General features: G+C 42.3%; 1 protein-coding gene across 1 annotated transcript; it reads right to left on the bottom strand.

Moving 5' to 3' along the window:
* Positions 1-431: 431 nt before the first annotated feature.
* Positions 432-14,994, bottom strand: LOC146784387 (gastrokine-1-like). The gene is made up of 6 exons (XM_085634541.1): positions 14,892-14,994; positions 13,255-13,308; positions 10,957-11,094; positions 2,781-2,891; positions 1,231-1,375; positions 432-678 (listed from the first exon to the last, which is right to left on the bottom strand). The coding sequence occupies exons 1-6, from the start codon at positions 14,901-14,903 to the stop codon at positions 587-589; spliced, it is 552 nt and encodes a 183-aa protein (XP_085490667.1). The 5' UTR covers positions 14,904-14,994; the 3' UTR covers positions 432-586.
* Between the last annotated feature and the right edge of the window lie 3,190 nt (positions 14,995-18,184).

The following is an 18,184-nucleotide window of genomic DNA, read 5'->3' as shown; positions in this document are numbered from 1 at the left end:
AAGCCCCTAGTAGATAATAGGGTATGGAGTATTTGAGGCCCAGCAGATTTTAAGCATTTTGCATGTCTGCTGAGTGGTTGTCTGTCATCTTAAATGTAGCCTTGCAGACTGCCTTTACAAGTAATTTCTTACAATTGGCATTACATTGACCTACCCTATAAGTCCCTAGTAGATAATCGGGCAGGGGTATTGAAACTACCTATAAGACGCTAGTATTTAATAGGGCAATGAAGTTTAGAGAGCAGCAGCTTTTTTTTGCACTTGTATGGTTGCAGTGTTGAGTGCCTGGGGTCATTTTAAAAGCAGCCCAGCTCTGCAGCACTACTTTTGAAATTAAATTTCAAGAGGAACCTCCGCACTTGCCCTCGCCGATCCCCCCGCGCAGCCGCAGGTAATAAAGCGTTAATAAATGTTAATAAGACACCGATGGATGAAATGCTACAATAGATTTATTTGCAGATATTTAAGTCACACAGCTCAGAAGTAGAAGTAAAATAGACAAGCGGCTAGTAAACATGCGATATCACTGGGAAAAACAAAATGGCTGACAGGACTCTGAACGATATGATTTTCAAAGAATCTGGAATTAGAACCCGGCTCCTCCACAAAGACTGATATTAATGAGGAAGAGAAGGTCAGCCCGTACACAGCCACCGATTCCAAAAAAGAAACTGTTCCCTGTAGAGGAAAGAAAGGAAAAATGTGATCCCTTAAGGATAATTAAACAAATCTAAAGAGCACTCATTACTAGGCTAGAAACCTGCTAGGTAACCCCAATTAACAACAGAAAAACTACATGGTAATGCAGCAGACAGGGTCTTGCACATAACATAGGAACTTTAATACTGGAAAGTGTGCACACAGCTCACATAAGGCGTGCACATATAATATGCATGTGGCCAAACCCTTCATTAAAGAAGAGAACAGAATACATAACTCTGATTTTATTGATTATAAGTTTGAGATGCGTTAATCAGAACTAGATTGGACTATCAGGAACTTGCGTTGTCATCCATGGGAGGCCATTGCCTCTGAAAAGCCTGTGTAACAGACATGTTAGGAAACACCCAACTCTTAAGGCTAACTGTGCCCTATGTTGTTTCTATCAATGTGACTGTTACACAGATTCGGCATAGTCTTTTAAAAATACACTTGTTTGGGTTACTTCTAAAAAGTGCAGGCCTTCTCCGACCATTTCGCCGCTGAGTAATGGAGCTGCAGGATACTCACCGTGATCTTCCTCAGCAAGGTAGGAGGGTACTCCCCGGCACATGGCCTCAATGGGTTTCCCATACTCTGCAAAGTTCTCGGCTTTAGCGCTGGTGACGGTATATTGCAAGGAGCGAGGGGGTGGTCCAGCAGGAGCCTTCTGATCCTAGAGGGAGGCAGAGATGTAATCAAATGACAGGTTTTACTGCAGTCCTTCCTCCTTCTCCTTCAACCTTGTCTCCCTCCTCCTTTACTGCTCTATCTTGATATTTCTTCATAGCATGTCTTCTGGGGATCTAGCCTTATCATGACTCCTCTACTTGGAAATGCCCACCATTTATTTTTCCAAATGGGACACAATTCAATCTCCAAATGTAAACTAGAAACAGTAAACTAGATATAGCCAACAGAACTGGAAATACTGCTCCAGATGAAGGCATTTGAAAGGCTCAGAATCCTGCAGATATGGCTTTAGAACTTGATACAGTATATAGACGCCACACACAGAACTGGACACAATGCTCCAGGTAAAGCCTTCAGAGCTCCACACAGTACCTCAATGATGCCCTCATAAAGTTTGCATGATACATCAAATGTGGCCCACAGAACTGAATATATTCCACAAACTGCATCTAGAGCATGATACGGTACACTCGTGGTTGCATTACTTATTGGGGTCACTGTCTCAGTATGTGCTTGACACACTCATTACTGGGTGCGCTGGGCACAGAGTGAGACGGTGCACCCTTTTACAGAGAATGCATGCACTGCGCAGAGAACAGGACCAAACTTTCACATGCACTCTGAACACTCTGTGACTGAAAGCAAGCTAGCTGTTCGAAACTGCATGCATGCCTTTTAATGCAGGTGGCAACCCCGTCGGTGTTTCAGTCTGAGTAGAGACACCACTGCAGGTGCAGGTGGGTACAATTAGTGACAGCATCTACCTGTTGGGGCATGTCTGGGGGGGTTCTGGGACCCCTGTTCCTTCTTATAATGTGCACCCTGATAGGCGCACTGATTGCATGCCACCTGTTTATGGCATCTATCCAGTGTGCTTTGTTACAGCTCCATTGCCTCTATGTCTGCATCTGTGATATGGATCAGGCACAAGGCAAAGCTTTCCCTCATTTCTGTGGGGCACACAGTCACACAAAAAGGGCACAGGCATGATCAGTATAGAATGGGCTGCACAAGAGCTGTGACTCCCCTTTATAATGTCTTTGTGCTCTTGGGGCTCAATACGTGTAAATGCCCCTTCTGCCCCTGGAGCACTGTTTGTGATACATACACACAAGTGCTCATACTGCAGGTACCATTTTCACAGCTGCACATAAGAGTCCAGTACTGACTGAGTGTATATGAATGTGCAGCATGAGTTTTAGTTTTTATGTGACTTACACTTGGGGTACTCTTGTCTTATTCCTCAATTTTAGGAATAAGCCAGGAGTAATCCTGGTGAATGAGTGGATTTGGAAGTGTCAGGACTCCTCTAGGGTTAAGTCACTCCTACACACATCCTATTCTTAGAGTCGGAGGCCCAATCAATATCCCACCACCCCCACTGTCACCTTCTTCTCCTTGGTGAGGCGAGCGAGCTCCTGAAGACTGGGCACCACATTCTTGTTCATCCTATGGATGTAGCAGGACTTCTTGGCAAAGGGCCGGAGTGCAATGAATCCCTGGAAGATAGAAAACCCTTGATCAACATAATGCCTTGTGTACAAATGACTAGTTTATGAAATCGGCTTATTGTGGACTTTGGAGGGAATAGATACATTTCGAAGTGCACTGAAATGATGGGAAAACCCCCAAAACACTTGAGAGATGGCTTTTTGTGTTTGCTGCAGGGCATATGCATTCTATGCAGGCCAGTGGTTTAAATCCACACAATGATTACTCAGGGCAGGATTCCATGTTACAGCTTGTGCTGTAGTAAGGAATGTTGGGCAGAGCCACAAAACTGCTTCTGCATAGCAGGGCTTTAGACCAGCACCTTTTTGTTGTTATTACTCCAGGTTTGCAGTTTCGAGCAGGTCTGTGGCACTCAATGGAAAACTAGGAAGGAGTGCATCTGTTTGCAGGCCTTGCCATCCATTACTCCCTAGTTGCACCCCTACTTTCACCGCAGTACAAACAGGAACAGTGGCATCAGGACTAATACAAGGCCACTTACATTCAGATTCTTTTTTTTTAAATAAAGGCATTCAAGAATACATGGCTGCATTGTGTTTTTAGGGGTGCGAAGAAGGGCATATGTATTAGTATTTTATATTTTATACCTAGTAGAGCCATTTAAATATTTGAAGATTCTTGAGAACATTCATTACCACATCCAATGTACTAATTCTGTTAACTTTGAAAGTCTTAAAGTCTGATTCTGTCCTGCATGAATTCGAACCTTCGATCAGCGGATTATGCAGAGATTTCTGCAAGATGAATCACAGACTGTTTAACTGAGACTGGAACTACTTGTGAACTGCACTTTCATATGGGTCTAGGCAGCACACACACAACCCAACTGTCCTAAAGACACTGAAACCTGTCAGCGTGAGCATGAAAAATACCTTGCAGTGGACTCACATTAACAACCTGAACTACTCTGATGCTTCCTTGTAACTTGCAGGCTACACAAACATCTCTTTAGAGGGAAAATTAATCCAGTGAGCTACCTTACTACTACCACCAACTTTACTGGCATTTGAAAATGTGATGTGCACATTAAAGACAATTATATGCTATAGTTGCATTAGATTGACATGCTATCACCCTTGGAGAAGTTTAATTTTGATCCGATTCTGAGATACTGTAGGAGTTCATCATAATCATGTGTAGTCAGCACTCAGATATATTCTGTGTGATCAATGTTACTAAGGAAAATGGAGTATTGCATACTTAAAGCACTCCATGTGAAAAGTTTTGTGTTTAGAGCGTGACTAATAGAGATCTATATAACATCTCCATATTAATGTGACAGGAGAAGTTTACGTAAAATGTTTCCATTGTGAGGTTTATAAAATAGAATGTGTATGTGTAGAGTAATGTTTGAACAATTATACGTGTAACAAGAATTACTTCTATGTAGGTACATTTAGAATGCTATATTCATAATTCTTTACAATGTATTTATGTACTAAGAAGCTGCGTTTTTCTGTGTGTAGAAATGTGTATGTATTCTGGAAACCTGTGCATTGCTAAAATTGAGTAGAGTGGACCTCAAGAAACCCGTTCAATTCAAGCTCACGTTTAGCCTAACATGTAATTCGTATTTAACCTTCAATGTAGAATGTATTTACTTGTATGTTCGTACAAGGCCTCATTAGTTAGCATAGATTGTTTTCATTAGATAGCAAGTTAGGCGAAGACGAAGTTTGGCAAGGAAAAGCGTGGTAATGAGCAAAGAGACAAGTTCTCATGGAGGAGTAGAAGAATGACCAAGGACGAATGAAGTTGCAACTTATCGATTTAGGAAAGGAGGTGTAAGTATAGATTTATGCGAGTGTACTGAAAACGTACTAGCAAACTTCACATGGGATTGTCTACCTTGAATACAATTGATATTTTATGCTGTAGCTTAGTGAGGAACAGAGAGACATCTTAAGACTTCACTAGAAGGAGACCTATGTGTCTATTTCTGTGGCTTTATGATACATGACCCATGGGTGGAGGGCCTTCTACTGAAGACTCCGACAGCTGACAGCTTTCTAATTTCACCTTAACTAAATGCTTTTAAGTTTGGGGTTGCCTCTTTAATGTAGTTTAGGGAGAGATAGCGTGCTACTGCTTACCTTGGAGATCCATTCCATGCAGTTTAATACTCAATTCTTTTTCCTGATCATTTGCATTGTCATTATCATTCGTTGTCTTCTGTGTATTATATAGGGTATAGCTTCAGGATATTTGCGCTTACTTTGGTAGTTCTGTATTTCTTTATGATAAATTTGAGGCTGGTCTATATTGATTTATTACTACATTTATAATTAAACGCTACTAAACTTGGATTAAATTGTCTAGTGGATTATTGTGTGACAAAATTGGTTACACTGTGTTGTGATTTAACTGTGATTGTTTTTTTTCTCCTTGATCTCTCAAGCTGCTACCAAGACATCAGTCTGGAGATAAGTGTCTAGGTGGGCCAAAGCTCATGCCCCCTCTTTAAAACTATACAGGCAATATACCTTCAACCGAGCACCATAACAGCATCTGACCAATCTCTGCGTACAAAGAAAAGAAGCACATATGCCCAAGTGACATTCGACTGCTATTCACTGATATCCTTATGTATCCAGAGATATCCTTATGCATTATGTTTAGGCATTCCTGATTTTAGTGCAAATGCAAAAACACTGGTAAAACCACAATGAAAGGAAATAACCCTTATTTGTGGAAGCAGATAAACATCTTTTACTTAATTCTTGCACTGTTATGGATTTCTTGTTCGAAGCGGGAGGTGGGAACATACAACTACGGATGTTTTTGAATCACACAAATGCACCATCCAATGCAAATTGAGCAATAGTGAAAACATGTCATTTCTGCCTTATCAACGAAGCCCTCTACATAATTTGGCTTTTTGTAAATCTTTGCAACAAGTACAAAATGAATAACAATAATTTGCATGCATCTTGATGTTTAGATAAAATGATTTTCTACTTTTTCCTTTTAAATGCCTAGTATTCCTCCGTAACATCATTTCTAGAAAATTGTGCTACCAAAATATTTTGACTAAAATATCGAGGACCAAAATGTCAAGTTGCTAAGTAGAGATAGGTTATAATGGGCTGACTTTAATTGACTGCACATAAATATACCTTGACTATATATAACTTATTGATACATTGATGTGTATTTATGACTAATACATCTATACACACATCTTCTCTGAATTGCGGTCCTCAATATTTTGGTCACAATGTTTTGATAGAAGAATGTTTCTGTAGTTTATATTCCAACATACTACTGTTTTCATCACTCAATGTTGCCTACTGTGTAGAGATTAAAGGTTTACAAGAAAGGTTTTTATATGTGATCTACCCTCTGGGTTTGCATTCTAGAAGTTGTTAATTTGTATCCATGTCTGGGAAAACATTCTACCACAGTGGGTCGAAGTGTGGCTCAATGTAGGTCTTTAGTACTGGGATATCAGTGTATAATGTTGGTCAGCCCAGAGGTTTTACTCTTAATGTCTCTGTACTTGCACGTCCATATAAAGTGCAGGGTAATCTAGGCAAATGGTTCAGTACTTGGCTATCAGTACATGTTGCAGCTGTGAAAATTTGAACACTCAATGTCTCAGGGGTCGGCTGGCATTGTATGTTGCAGGATTAAATATCTGTGCAATACAATGTACGCACATGTCTTAGAACAAGGATATCAGTCAATGACAGAAGTGAGTCTTAGCTATATGGTCGACCTTGTAGAGGATGGTAGTGCTTAGTTTAGATCAGTTAGTTAGTTAGTTTATGAGAGCCCTGTGAATGTCTAACCAAGAATATTAATTTATGGTGCATGCCAGTATAGAGGGGAATTGTTAGATATCTGTGAATCTATTTGCACTGAAATATCAATGCACTGTCCAAGTCAGTGTAGAACTGCATCATGAGACTTTGCGAGCTCCTCAGAAATGAGCTAGAACTGCAAAATGCAGTTCAGTATGAGTGCAATATGAGAGCCATATGAGTGTCTCTATATTCACATATAAGTGTATATAGAGGGGCTCTATTAGAGCTTGTGGATGTTTCATACCTTGAAGAGAAGTGCCTGGTGATATTCAGGGTAACGGTGTATGCACACTCCGAAAACATATTATGATAAAACTAGAGACATCATTTTAGGATAAGAAATGCAGGTTAAACATGACATGAAGTATCAGATCGAGGTTCCTTAGACAAGTGATCCTATTGGTCTCTGTCGTTGCTCAACACTTACTGCAAGATTTTAGGAAAGGTGATAGCAAACAGATTGAACCAAGTGATTTCACCCTGATGCACCTGGATCAAAATGGGTTTATCCCAGGGAGGAATACATTCTTGAATCTGCGACAACTGTTTGTGATAATGGAATTGAAGATGAAACGATTCCGATCGTTCTAGACATCGAGAAAGCATTTGATATGTTGGGATGGCCGTTTCTAAAGGCAGTACTCGAAGGCATGGGGTTTGGGCCTGAAATTAGATTCTGGATTAGTCTCTTATACTCCGCCCTGACAGGTGGAGTGCACACGGGCAGAGACATTTCTGAATCTTTCCCATTTGGCTGGGGCACCAGGCAGGGGTACCCACTGTCACCCTCAATATTTGCACTAGTCATTAAGCCGCCTCCGGCTCCTACTAGGATGAGATGCCCAGAGTGGGGAATAACATGCAATGGCACATGGGATGTCATCTCCCTGTATGTGGATGAGGCACTCCTCTACCTCATGGAAGCTCAACTGGATCCCCCCGACATACTGACCACAGTGGAGGACATCAAAGCAATCACCCAACACGTACTCGAAGCACTGGTCAGAGAACGCACTGTCCACTTTTGGAGATATATTTAAACACAACATATTGCTCACATTCCCGAAAGTGACACGGAATTGGCTTAGGGCAGTTCCTGGCGCTGACGCATAATACACTGGCTCATCCTTAGAAAGACATGGGGCCAAGACCTGACACAGCAGCGCACCTTCGAAAGGCTGGGGCTCCTACTAACATATGGCAAGGATAGGTGGGATGTTAACTCTGTTATACAATCTGCTGCTGGGCACTGGCCTTAATGAGTACCCCAGTCTATGGGGTAAATGGAATACCATTGTGGGGCAGGAATTAAAAAATAAGCAGTGGGAAGGGGCGATGAGGCATGTAAAGACAGCACCAAGGAACCACAGAATCAAGTCCACCCAGTTCAACTATGCACATGAAACCTACCTTACCTCAGCACTGTTGAACGTCATGTTTTCAGGGACAGAACGCAAATGCCCTATATTCAACTCATCGGCGGAGGACTTCCAACATATGTTGTGGTCCTGTCCTGAAATAGTAAGTTACTCTGAAGACATGGTGGGGACTGTGGCTGAGCTTACAATCAAACCACTTATGTAGCCCTGACGTATTCACTAGCCAAATGAAGCATTGCCTGGAAATCGCCTGGGGCACAGAGCCATCAATGGTGGCTAAAAGACCTCCTCAAATGGGGTACAGCAGAGACAGATGTGTGGGATGAACTATATGCACAGGGCCTTAGGGGGCTGCAAACATGGGATGACTATGTAACAGCACTAAAATCTAAAACAGACAAGAAACCGCCTTCCCTTGAATCATCATCATCAAGTCTCACTCGGGTTGAGCATGCGATACACCACACACCTTTTGTATCGAGTGTAGCGGGTGCGAACAGAGCTATGCAATAAAGAATGCCACCTATGTAACACAAACAAACACTTTAGAGAGGGCGTACACAACTGGTATAGGTATGATGACAGTCATTTGTCTATCAGGACAGGAACAAGTGGGATGCAACACCCAGAACCACCATGAAGGGGCTATATTGTAGACTGCAACAGTGGCTAAAACCTAGTTTAATAATTATATTCCTCCAAATAAGGGAGAGTTGTAATAGTTTTCTGCTTTCATGCTAGTTCAAATGCTGGCCTCAGGGCCAAGTGGTTCCCCTGGCTTCAAAACAAGAAAAGACTGCATGGATATGGACTGCATGCACAAATGTGCACCCAACTAACAAGGGGATGTCACACACCTCCAGTTCCACAAAGCACCTGGGACAGATGTACATTATGTTATAGACATGTATGGAATGTATGATAATATGCTTAAATGCGTTGGCAAACTGTGTGCAACTGCGGTACCAGAAACTCAATAAAGTAATTCTGGGAAAAAAACACAACATGAGGCTTTAAATATTCCAAAATCCACTGGACCCCGCCTGCCATACAACCTTTCTAACATTTTTGCTAAAATTACTAGTTCCTCCTGCAAGTAAACTCTGAAAAACAAACAGAACTAAAAATATTTGTAGCCGGATCTGTCATAACATTGGAGCATCATTTCTTTCCTTTAACAATAAAGATAACTATGGTGACGTCCACTAGGAAATCTCCTGCCTTCCTGGTATTCCAATTCAGCACCATAGGAGAGGTCCTCCGAGGGCCACAGTCTCCCACTTTCTGCTATCAAACAGCACCAAGCTTATCATTTCCACCCTCAGTTAATGTGATCTCAGGCAGCTAAAAAAGTAAAGGACGAGCCTATGGTGTTACCTACCGCTCCCATCCTTGTCAAACACTGGTCAAGTGTTGTTGTTTAGTGGATGTGTAGGCCTGACAAGCATTCTGTGTGCAACCAGGAAGGTGCCCTTTAATACTACTGTGATTATTTAATAAATTAATGAATGAATGGAACATTTCTGTGGTGCCTTCATGCAACCCTTCATTGGGTGGTGGACGGGTAGTTGTCTTCTAGAATAATGAATCAAGTGAGCGAAAAGTAGTTTTTCATGGTCCCTTTTGAGTGCTGGTGTGTGTGTGTGGCACTGAGATTCTTGTTTTTTGCTCAAGTAATGTGATTCTCCCATCTTCTAAGGCTGAGCACTGAAGGGTGAGGAGATGGGAGGCTGGTACTTTAGATCCTTAAACTCCTCACCGTTTGATAAATGAGTTTCCATTTCAAATGAGTAAAAGTGCTGTTAAATAGGAATCTGTGAATTAATCTTGGGCTTTACAGATTCAATACTTGGATTTTTCACTATCAAAGCACTGTTACTATTTGCATAAATAATGGTGATATTGCATCATTTAGCTGATTGCTTATTCTAGCTTTTACCTAGAAAATAATGGGGGATATTTCCAATAACATTTCAGAGCGCTGTGTTACGCCAAAATTGGTAATGCCGCGCTCTGACATTTTTAAACCGAGAGTTGTGCCAGAATGCAGCACACATACAAAGAGCATAATTTCTCCTTGTATCACTATCCTAAGACCAGGTATTACCGCACCTTAGTTTTTGACGCTGCCTCATCCTTGTTAATATTGGGCAGTGTCAAAAAGCAATGGATGTTGCGGAGGAACGCCCACTGCAACACCCAATGCACGACCCTTTCACTCTAAATGAAGCATGAAAATGGGCCTTATATAGAAGTGGCTTAATTCTGCTTAAGCCTTAAGTAGCTTAACACTGCTTTGTAAATAAGTAGAAAGGGATAGTGTGACCAGAAAGTCACTAAAAGTGATGTTCTGGTGGAGATATTCCCTTGTAAATATGCCCTAATGACTTCCACTTTATCGATTTCAAATAGCATCTAGCTGCATACAGTGTTCAAAACGTGGGGGAAAATTAAATTATGGTTTATTTATATATTTTAAACTCCCTATAAATCTGTGTATCATTGACATAAGATTGACAAAGTATAGTCCTAACATTAGAAGTAGGTAATTAATTGACATGGAAAAAAGCCCAGGCCTTGTGCTACCCCATATTATAAAGTCTTGGGTCTGGATAATAAGGTTCTGAGGTCGAGCATGGTCTGATTTAAAGGGTTAGATCCAGACCAAATAAAAAAACACAAACATAGTGCCACCGAGTCCAATCAATGGATCAAGAAGTGGTGGTCAAGAGTATTGATGGTTCCCAGTCAAGGAGACCCAACATCCCCCTTAAGACTAATGTGTAATATACATGCTATCTACTTTTGTATTTGGTAATCCACATGTTTTTCACGTCGATGCAAAGCCCACCCTCTCAGGTACTCACAGTGTTGTAGTCCCAAATAGAGTTCACCGAGTTCCACCCGGCGTTAGTGTTGATATTGGCAATGTTTTGTCCATTGTTGATGTTCACTGTCTGGTGGACACTGCCGCCATCATTGCCCTGGTTAGTAAGGGTGACAGACTGCAGGAGAAAACAGCAAACCATTAGCAGTTACAACATGATCTTCAGAACAGCCCTATGCAACCAAGTCAGAAGTGCACAGATACTATCAAGGCATCATCAGATCTAATTTAATAGATACATTCATTAGAGGTGTGAGCAAAACATCTACAGTGTAGAACTGCTGTGTCTCTTCGCATTTAACCTTGGAAAGTGTCTGTGGGGCATCATCAGATGAGTTGATTGGCATAGAGTTTTTTTTTAGCAATAGCACAGACTCTGATTAAAAGCATCAAATCACTAGAGTGTTGGCTGTATTAAATGTATACAGACCAATACCATGGGGCATGTCTTGGCCAAAGGATTAAGCCATTGGTACGATGGGTGCAATAGATGGCACAAGATTCAGATCACAATTTAGACCTCCAAGTAACCAAGTAAGGACCAATGCCAGGTAGGTGGATGGGATGAGACCGCAAAGATTGCTTGGCAGGTACACTAGTTGTGTAGCTTTCACCAGGCAGAATGCAAGGCTGTGTACTGCTTGTTTAGGACACAACAGTGTCTTTATGTCTTCCCCACAAAATTCAAGGGCCACAATTTCAGTGGTGTATGTCCATAGGCATTTGGATTTATTCTATGCCCACTCGTATCTCCCAGGTCAGCTGTGTGTGCATTTAACCTGATTTGGGAAGGCAATGTTCTGAGGTTATTGCACCCATACATAGGTCATACCATAGACAGCATATCCAGCAAGAAATATTTTGCTTTCACTCACCCCTCCTCCCCAACATCATCAGTCTAGAGTCTACAGATGCCAAAGCCCATGGGCTTCAGCCACGGGCAGTCGTCAGCGGGCCTCGAGACACTGCTTTTGCCTTTTGCTATAACTTTGCTCAGGGCCACAAAACCTTCCAAGGCTGTGGAGAGCTCTCCATGGATTCTTTGTTTGTTTTCACTAAACCCCAAAAGTGAGTGTGCAGTGCCTACGGTGTCTGGGTGCAGTAGGGTCGGGATAGGGGGTACATCTTTGATGCTCATTCTCAGCTCCTGTTCATCCGAAGCACCTCTGCGTGACCTAAGGCCAAGTTCAGCAGGTTTGGGATGTAAACTTTCTGATGCAGGTGTGCAGGACTAATGGCCTTGCACAGCTGACCGTAATTACTTTCATTGAAACCTAAAATCCTGAGTTAAGAAAACTCTTTGTGCATGGCCACATTTTATGCCGAGTAGGTGTACTACCACAGTCAGCTGTACCCTGCTTCTGGCTCCAGCGTGCACGCGGCCCCTGCGTGGGGTCAGGACGTATGCAGTAGACTCAGAGTCCAGGGACCCTGTATTCATGCTACAGAGGTGGGTCGTGCATAGTGGGTAATGGGGGCAGGGTCCAGCTTTCAGAAACACTCTTCACTCAGCGCTTTAGTTACTATTCCATCCACACAAGGCCAAAGGCTTTTTCCAGTGACTACATTTTGTCCTGCAATCACAAGTTCAAGATTGGCAAAACAAAAACTGAATCCTTTTGCCAAACATTCCAATTTCTCACATTTTCAAATTTGATTAAAAGAAATCAATATGCCAACCGCCCAAAACATCATAAATGTTGTTAACTCATTATGCAACCAAATATATGTTTTTTTCCAAAACACTGCTGAACAGATTTTCACACTGCACAATTGACCTGGCTGCTTTACCTCATTTCAGTTTTGTGACAATCTATTCTGTGTTCTTATACTTTCCTCACTATCCATATTTATTTTCCTTATGAGAATTACTATTGGTTTTCGGACTTCCTATACTTTTTGGCCCCTGGAATGTTCTTTGCAAAACTCTCCAGTACTGAGCAGGTCTGGCTAACTTATATTCTAGGAACATTTTGTGCTGATTGGTCATACAGCACCAAATATATTAAAGACTGAAAAAAAATACACCCAGCGAGCATTGCAATGTAAAAATAATGTCAGAATCACAGACATCAATATTCTCTCTGATCTCATCGATGTATCTATCCACCTTGTATCTACCACATGCATCTGAAACGGTTAGAAGAGTGAAGCAAAATAAACACGCAAGGAAATGTGCACATAATTAGTGTATACGGAGTATCAGGGCCTATCATTGCCAAGATAGCCTACATTATTAAGCAGGTGTATTTTATCGTCATCTAATTTTTCTACTTACGTCATCGGCCAGAGATGGTATGAAGAAGGCTGCCAGAAGGGCAGGGAGGAAGATCTGTGAGAGACATAAATACACAGATTATCAGACACAAAGCACTACTGCAGGAAAACCAATTCTGTTTAGGCTTCTTACAAAATAAACCATGCACATGAAAGGTGGACCAGCTATGGAATCAATCTAGTCCAGTCCAGTCAAAGTGGTGAAACCTTATTGTTGCTTCATTCATTACCCCTGGCCTCGCTTGTTCTTGGCACCAGCTATTGTGCCCCAATGTTACAGTGATGCAGTTAGCTTGAAATCACAAACTAACCAAATATAAATCAAAGTGAAAATTTCCACGTCCCACCGCCATATTTAGGGAACAATAATCGTAATTCATTCCTTAGGGTATTGGATCAAATGTGGGGTCTGTCCTCTGAGGAGGTAAGTGGGCGGGTCTGCTCCGAAATAATGGCCATTAGTGGGAGGAGTTGGCACAGATGATGGTGAAGGTCATGGTGACACGAAAAAGCAGAAAATGACATATAACTAAATACACCTCCACTCTGTCACTCGGCCATTCAACTACACGACGGTCACATGCTTGTTATCTCCGAGAGGTTAGCTAGTTTCCACTATAGAAATAACTCCCACATTTAATCATTCTCCTACTGGGCCAAGAGATTTGAAAGAGAAACAACAAGTTTGAGCCTTCTTTTAGGGAAGTGAAGTGAGTTTTTGGAAGAATCATGCCTTTGAAAGGCAAGTAGGCATTAGTCAGTCATATACCTGCTACATAAGTGATCATTGGCTAGTCCTAGTGATTGTTCAGCTGCATCTAATTAGCAAGGCATCTGAGTGAATAATTTGTTAATTGTTCAATTAAAAAAATAATCCTCGATAAGAGGGCATACACAGTAAAACAGAGAAGTGCAAAATCTAAAAATGGCCATCAATCATGAATACAATCATTCTCATTTGGGGAGCAGCCATTAATACAAAACAGGCTGCACATACAGTGGACATTTTCTCATAAAATGGAGAATACCATATGGGTTTTGGTGCTTAGGACATCAAAATCCACATCCCGGTAAACACAACCCTTCGCCTCCCTTACCTTCAGGCAGGTTTGACTGAAGAAATTTACTGGGGTGTGTGCAGGGATTATAATTTTTTACAGATGAGTTGTGATTAGACCCTTACTCGTCAGTTGACAGAGACTAAACCAGGAATAACATGATGAACCATTATTGAGGCATGAAAACCAAAGTGGCATACAGCAGATATTCTATATCCATATTCTGAAACAGATGGTAAACCTGGTCTAGTCTTAAAATATTGTGTACTTTATGTGGCTTCAATAAGCAATTCACAAAATGCAGTAAGACACCCTTAACTGTGCACCAGGTTTTTGCTGCCAATCATATAACTTCCAATTGGCCAATGGCATGAGGCCTGTGCTGCATGAGACACAGCTATATTCATGAAGATTGGCAGCTCATACGTCTTAACTCTTGTTGTGAAAGTCTGAGAAATGCCTTACAGTTCGATATATTAATGTAAGACCCAAAACCTTTCCATGTTACTTCCACCCTCAGTCCTAGACCATTCAAATCAGTTGGCAATGACACATGTTCGAGTCAGGATCAAATACTTACAGACAGCTTCATTGTGTTGGGTTGAGAGTCTGTAAAGATCTGCCTGAGATGGTCCACTCTACCCAGTGCTTATATAGGGAATTTGAACCCATACCTTGTGTGGACAGACCAGGGCTTGCACCATGTTAGACCTGATCTCTCTTATCTACTTTCCTGTGACGTTTGCAGAGGTAAACCTATCTCTATATTTGCATAACCCCACCACATGTTAGATAGCCTGATTTATTTGTTCACCATTGAGAATCGTCAGAAGTTCAAAATGAAGACCCACCCATACACTGGCCCACCCTGATTAGCTCCTTGAGAAGCTGGGGCACACAAAGCTGAAATTCCTCTGCAGGTAGAGCCAACAAAAAATCACATTAGGGGTCAACAAATGTATCACCTTCTCAGCAGTATACACCCTTCTGAACCATTGCTACCTCCATTTTCACCAAATCTCGTTTCAAGGTTAACAAACACTTATTTCAAACATGGCTGCCTATTTAAAGTTTCTTTATTTACCATAGGTGTAGACTTTCTAGGAATATGACTTCCCTTATCAGATTCTTGCTCAGAAAAAGATGTCTTTCACTGTTGAGTGGCAAAGTTTCTTCAGCTAAGGAGTCCATCTTGATGGAGAGGCTACTAATTCTGCACGTTATGTAGTGTACAGACTACCAAATGCTCTCAGTTTGGATTAAATTATATCCAACCCTTCTGCTTTCCAGAGCTCTACATTTAGATGTGCCCCAGTGAGTTTAAACAACCCAAATCCCAAAATTATTTTGATGATTTATTTATTTATTTAATGCGATTTTATATAGCGCAAACTTTACCCAAAGGTGTCAGAGCACTTTACAAAAGGACCAGTTACATTACATAAGGACTTCGGAGTACATTAGTTACATAAAAGATCCAGACAGAACAACTCTAAAATCGCAAAAGAACAGTAGTCAGTACATGCACCTACTACAGATACTAGAGGTTAGAGTTGCAAATATAAAAGTTGAAGATTCACTCCAGGAGAAGAAACAAACAGAAAAAACTCTAAACTTACATAAGAACAGTAATAAGTAAATATGTCTACTACAGATACTAGTGGTTAGAATTACAAAAATACAAGTTGGAAAACACTCAAGATTACATTTAAAAAGCGATTAGTGTTGGACAATTATATATTATAAATTTACAGAGCATGGCATTTACAAGAGTATCAGCAAGAAACAAGTTAGAAAAGCAGATAGGGACAGAAAAGAGAGAAAGAGAGAGAGAAAACGGAGATGGGATCAGAAGTATAAACAATAGTCACAAACAGGGAGCAGCTCCATTTAGCAGGAGGACGATCGATAGGTTGCCCAGCTGGAGACCAGCGAGGACGGAGGAACAGACCACGTTCGCAAGATGGCGGACCAAGGACAAGAGCGACAACAGGCAACGGCAACGTCGCGACTGTACCCGCCCGAACGGCCGTCACCAGGGGAACCTACAGAAAAGGCGGGGTGGAGGAAGACAGGTAGCGGAGACGAGAGGGGAGCTGTGCCCGATACCCGGCTGGGCAGGCGTCGGCCACGGCGATACACCAGAGGTCAGACTCCCCCATAGCTGACCGGGAGGCTCCACCGAGCTACAGCCATGCCTGCTCTTACTCCACTGGAGAAAGCCTCAAGCGCACACCTCACAAGCATCTCGGGTCAACAGGCGGAAGACTGGAGCATCGAGGACAGCTAGAAAAACCGACCTCAGGTGAGTAGGTTGAAACCCTGAGGAAGGTGGAAATCCAGGGATTAAAGCCAGAATGACGATGCCTGGCCGGGAGCTCCATGATGCAGTACATTAGCTTGATGCCATTTCCACTGGGGCATTGTGGGACTGGTTTTGTTTCTGGCTTCTGCCTCCTTTGACTTCATGTCAATGGAAAATTAGAACTTGCCCGTACTTTTTGCCAGGAGACTTAATTTGAAAAAGAACTTACAGCCTGATTCATGCTGATTTAGGCAGATGGGATACTCTATCACATTATGGATATCCAGTTCACCGTATTACATGTGCTGTAGGAGCCTCCCAGTTGATAGTGATAAACGATTGGGTCTATGCTAGTAGGGATGAGCCGGACTATGCCGAATGGGAACCACAAACCTCTGTTATATGCCCGTAGGACTCACCAACGATGGCCAACGCACAAGGCAACAATGGTCAGATGCTGGAAAGAGGCAAACAAGTATTTGGGCTGGCACGACCTCTTGACAGCAATAACGCCGTTATGGGTGGGAGACCAGCTGAGAGAGGTGGCCAAATTGACAGGTTTCTCAGGGTGGCGGACTATAGGCATTGAGCACCTAGGAGACGTGTGGAGAGATGGAGCGCCCCTCTCCTTTGACAATTTAAAGTAAGAATTCAACTTAACACCTGCTCAGATTTTTCCGCACACACAGCTCATGCATGCTCCAAATAGGCACATACAACGAGGAGTGACCATCCCTTACCAATCCCCTCTGGAAGACAGACTACTGGTAGACCCCACACTCGACAAAGGGACATCCACGATATACAAGAAAATAATAAATAATACACCAGACCATTTGACATCCCTCAGGAGTGCCTGGACAGACGATCTGGGTAGTATTAAAGATGAGGATTGGATGGAAACCGTGCAGAGCCCTAGAGACATAGCGATCAGGGCACGATTCAGACTGCTACAAGTCAGGGTCTTGCACCCTCATATTACCCCTGCACGCTACTTCGCAAATGGGGCAATGCTCAGTCACCTCAATGCATAAGAGGCTGCCAACAGAAGGGATCCTTCTTCCATACTTTATGGGAATGCCAAGTCATCATTTCATTTTGGCAAGGGGCGACAACAGTGATGTCAAAGGTATTGGGAGTGAGAGTGCTTGTGGATGCCAGGTGGCTCCTATTGATGATCAGGGGTGAAGGAAGGCTGGCCCAGACATAATAGACTCTAGCTGGCAATGGAGGCCGGGGTGGCAAAGCGTAATATAGCCCGAAGGTGGGGGCGCGCACCAGCCCAGCGGTGGCAGCATGCGACCTTGACTGGTGTCACCAAGCTGAAAAGGTGATATACGAAAGTAGGGGTTGTAGTAAAAAATTGGAAAAATATGGTATCTCTGGGAGAAATATAGAACCACATGAGAGGAACTGATAACCTGCAAATGGTTACGTACATCCACCTCCCATGAGTGAGAAAGCCAAACTAATATGTCTCCATACTTGAATGGGGTCGATTTGTGATGTCACTCGCCTCGTGTGAACCATGGTGACCATTATTGCTTTGACATAATGTAACATGATGC

Source organism: Triturus cristatus, chromosome 11 (genome assembly GCF_964204655.1).
Source record: "Triturus cristatus chromosome 11, aTriCri1.1, whole genome shotgun sequence".
Lineage (NCBI taxonomy): Eukaryota > Metazoa > Chordata > Amphibia > Caudata > Salamandridae > Triturus > Triturus cristatus.
This window is presented reverse-complemented; position numbering and strand designations above follow the sequence as displayed.

What these genes read in the sequence shown, in the direction of transcription:
- LOC146784387 (XM_085634541.1), bottom strand. An exon ending in TACCATCTCTGGCCGATGAC is followed by an intron (nt 11,095 to 13,254) that starts GTAAGTAGAAAA and finishes TTTCTCCTGCAG; the next exon opens with TCTGTCACCCTTACTAACCA. An exon ending in CTATTTGGGACTACAACACT is followed by an intron (nt 2,892 to 10,956) that starts GTGAGTACCTGA and finishes TCTATCTTCCAG; the next exon opens with GGATTCATTGCACTCCGGCC.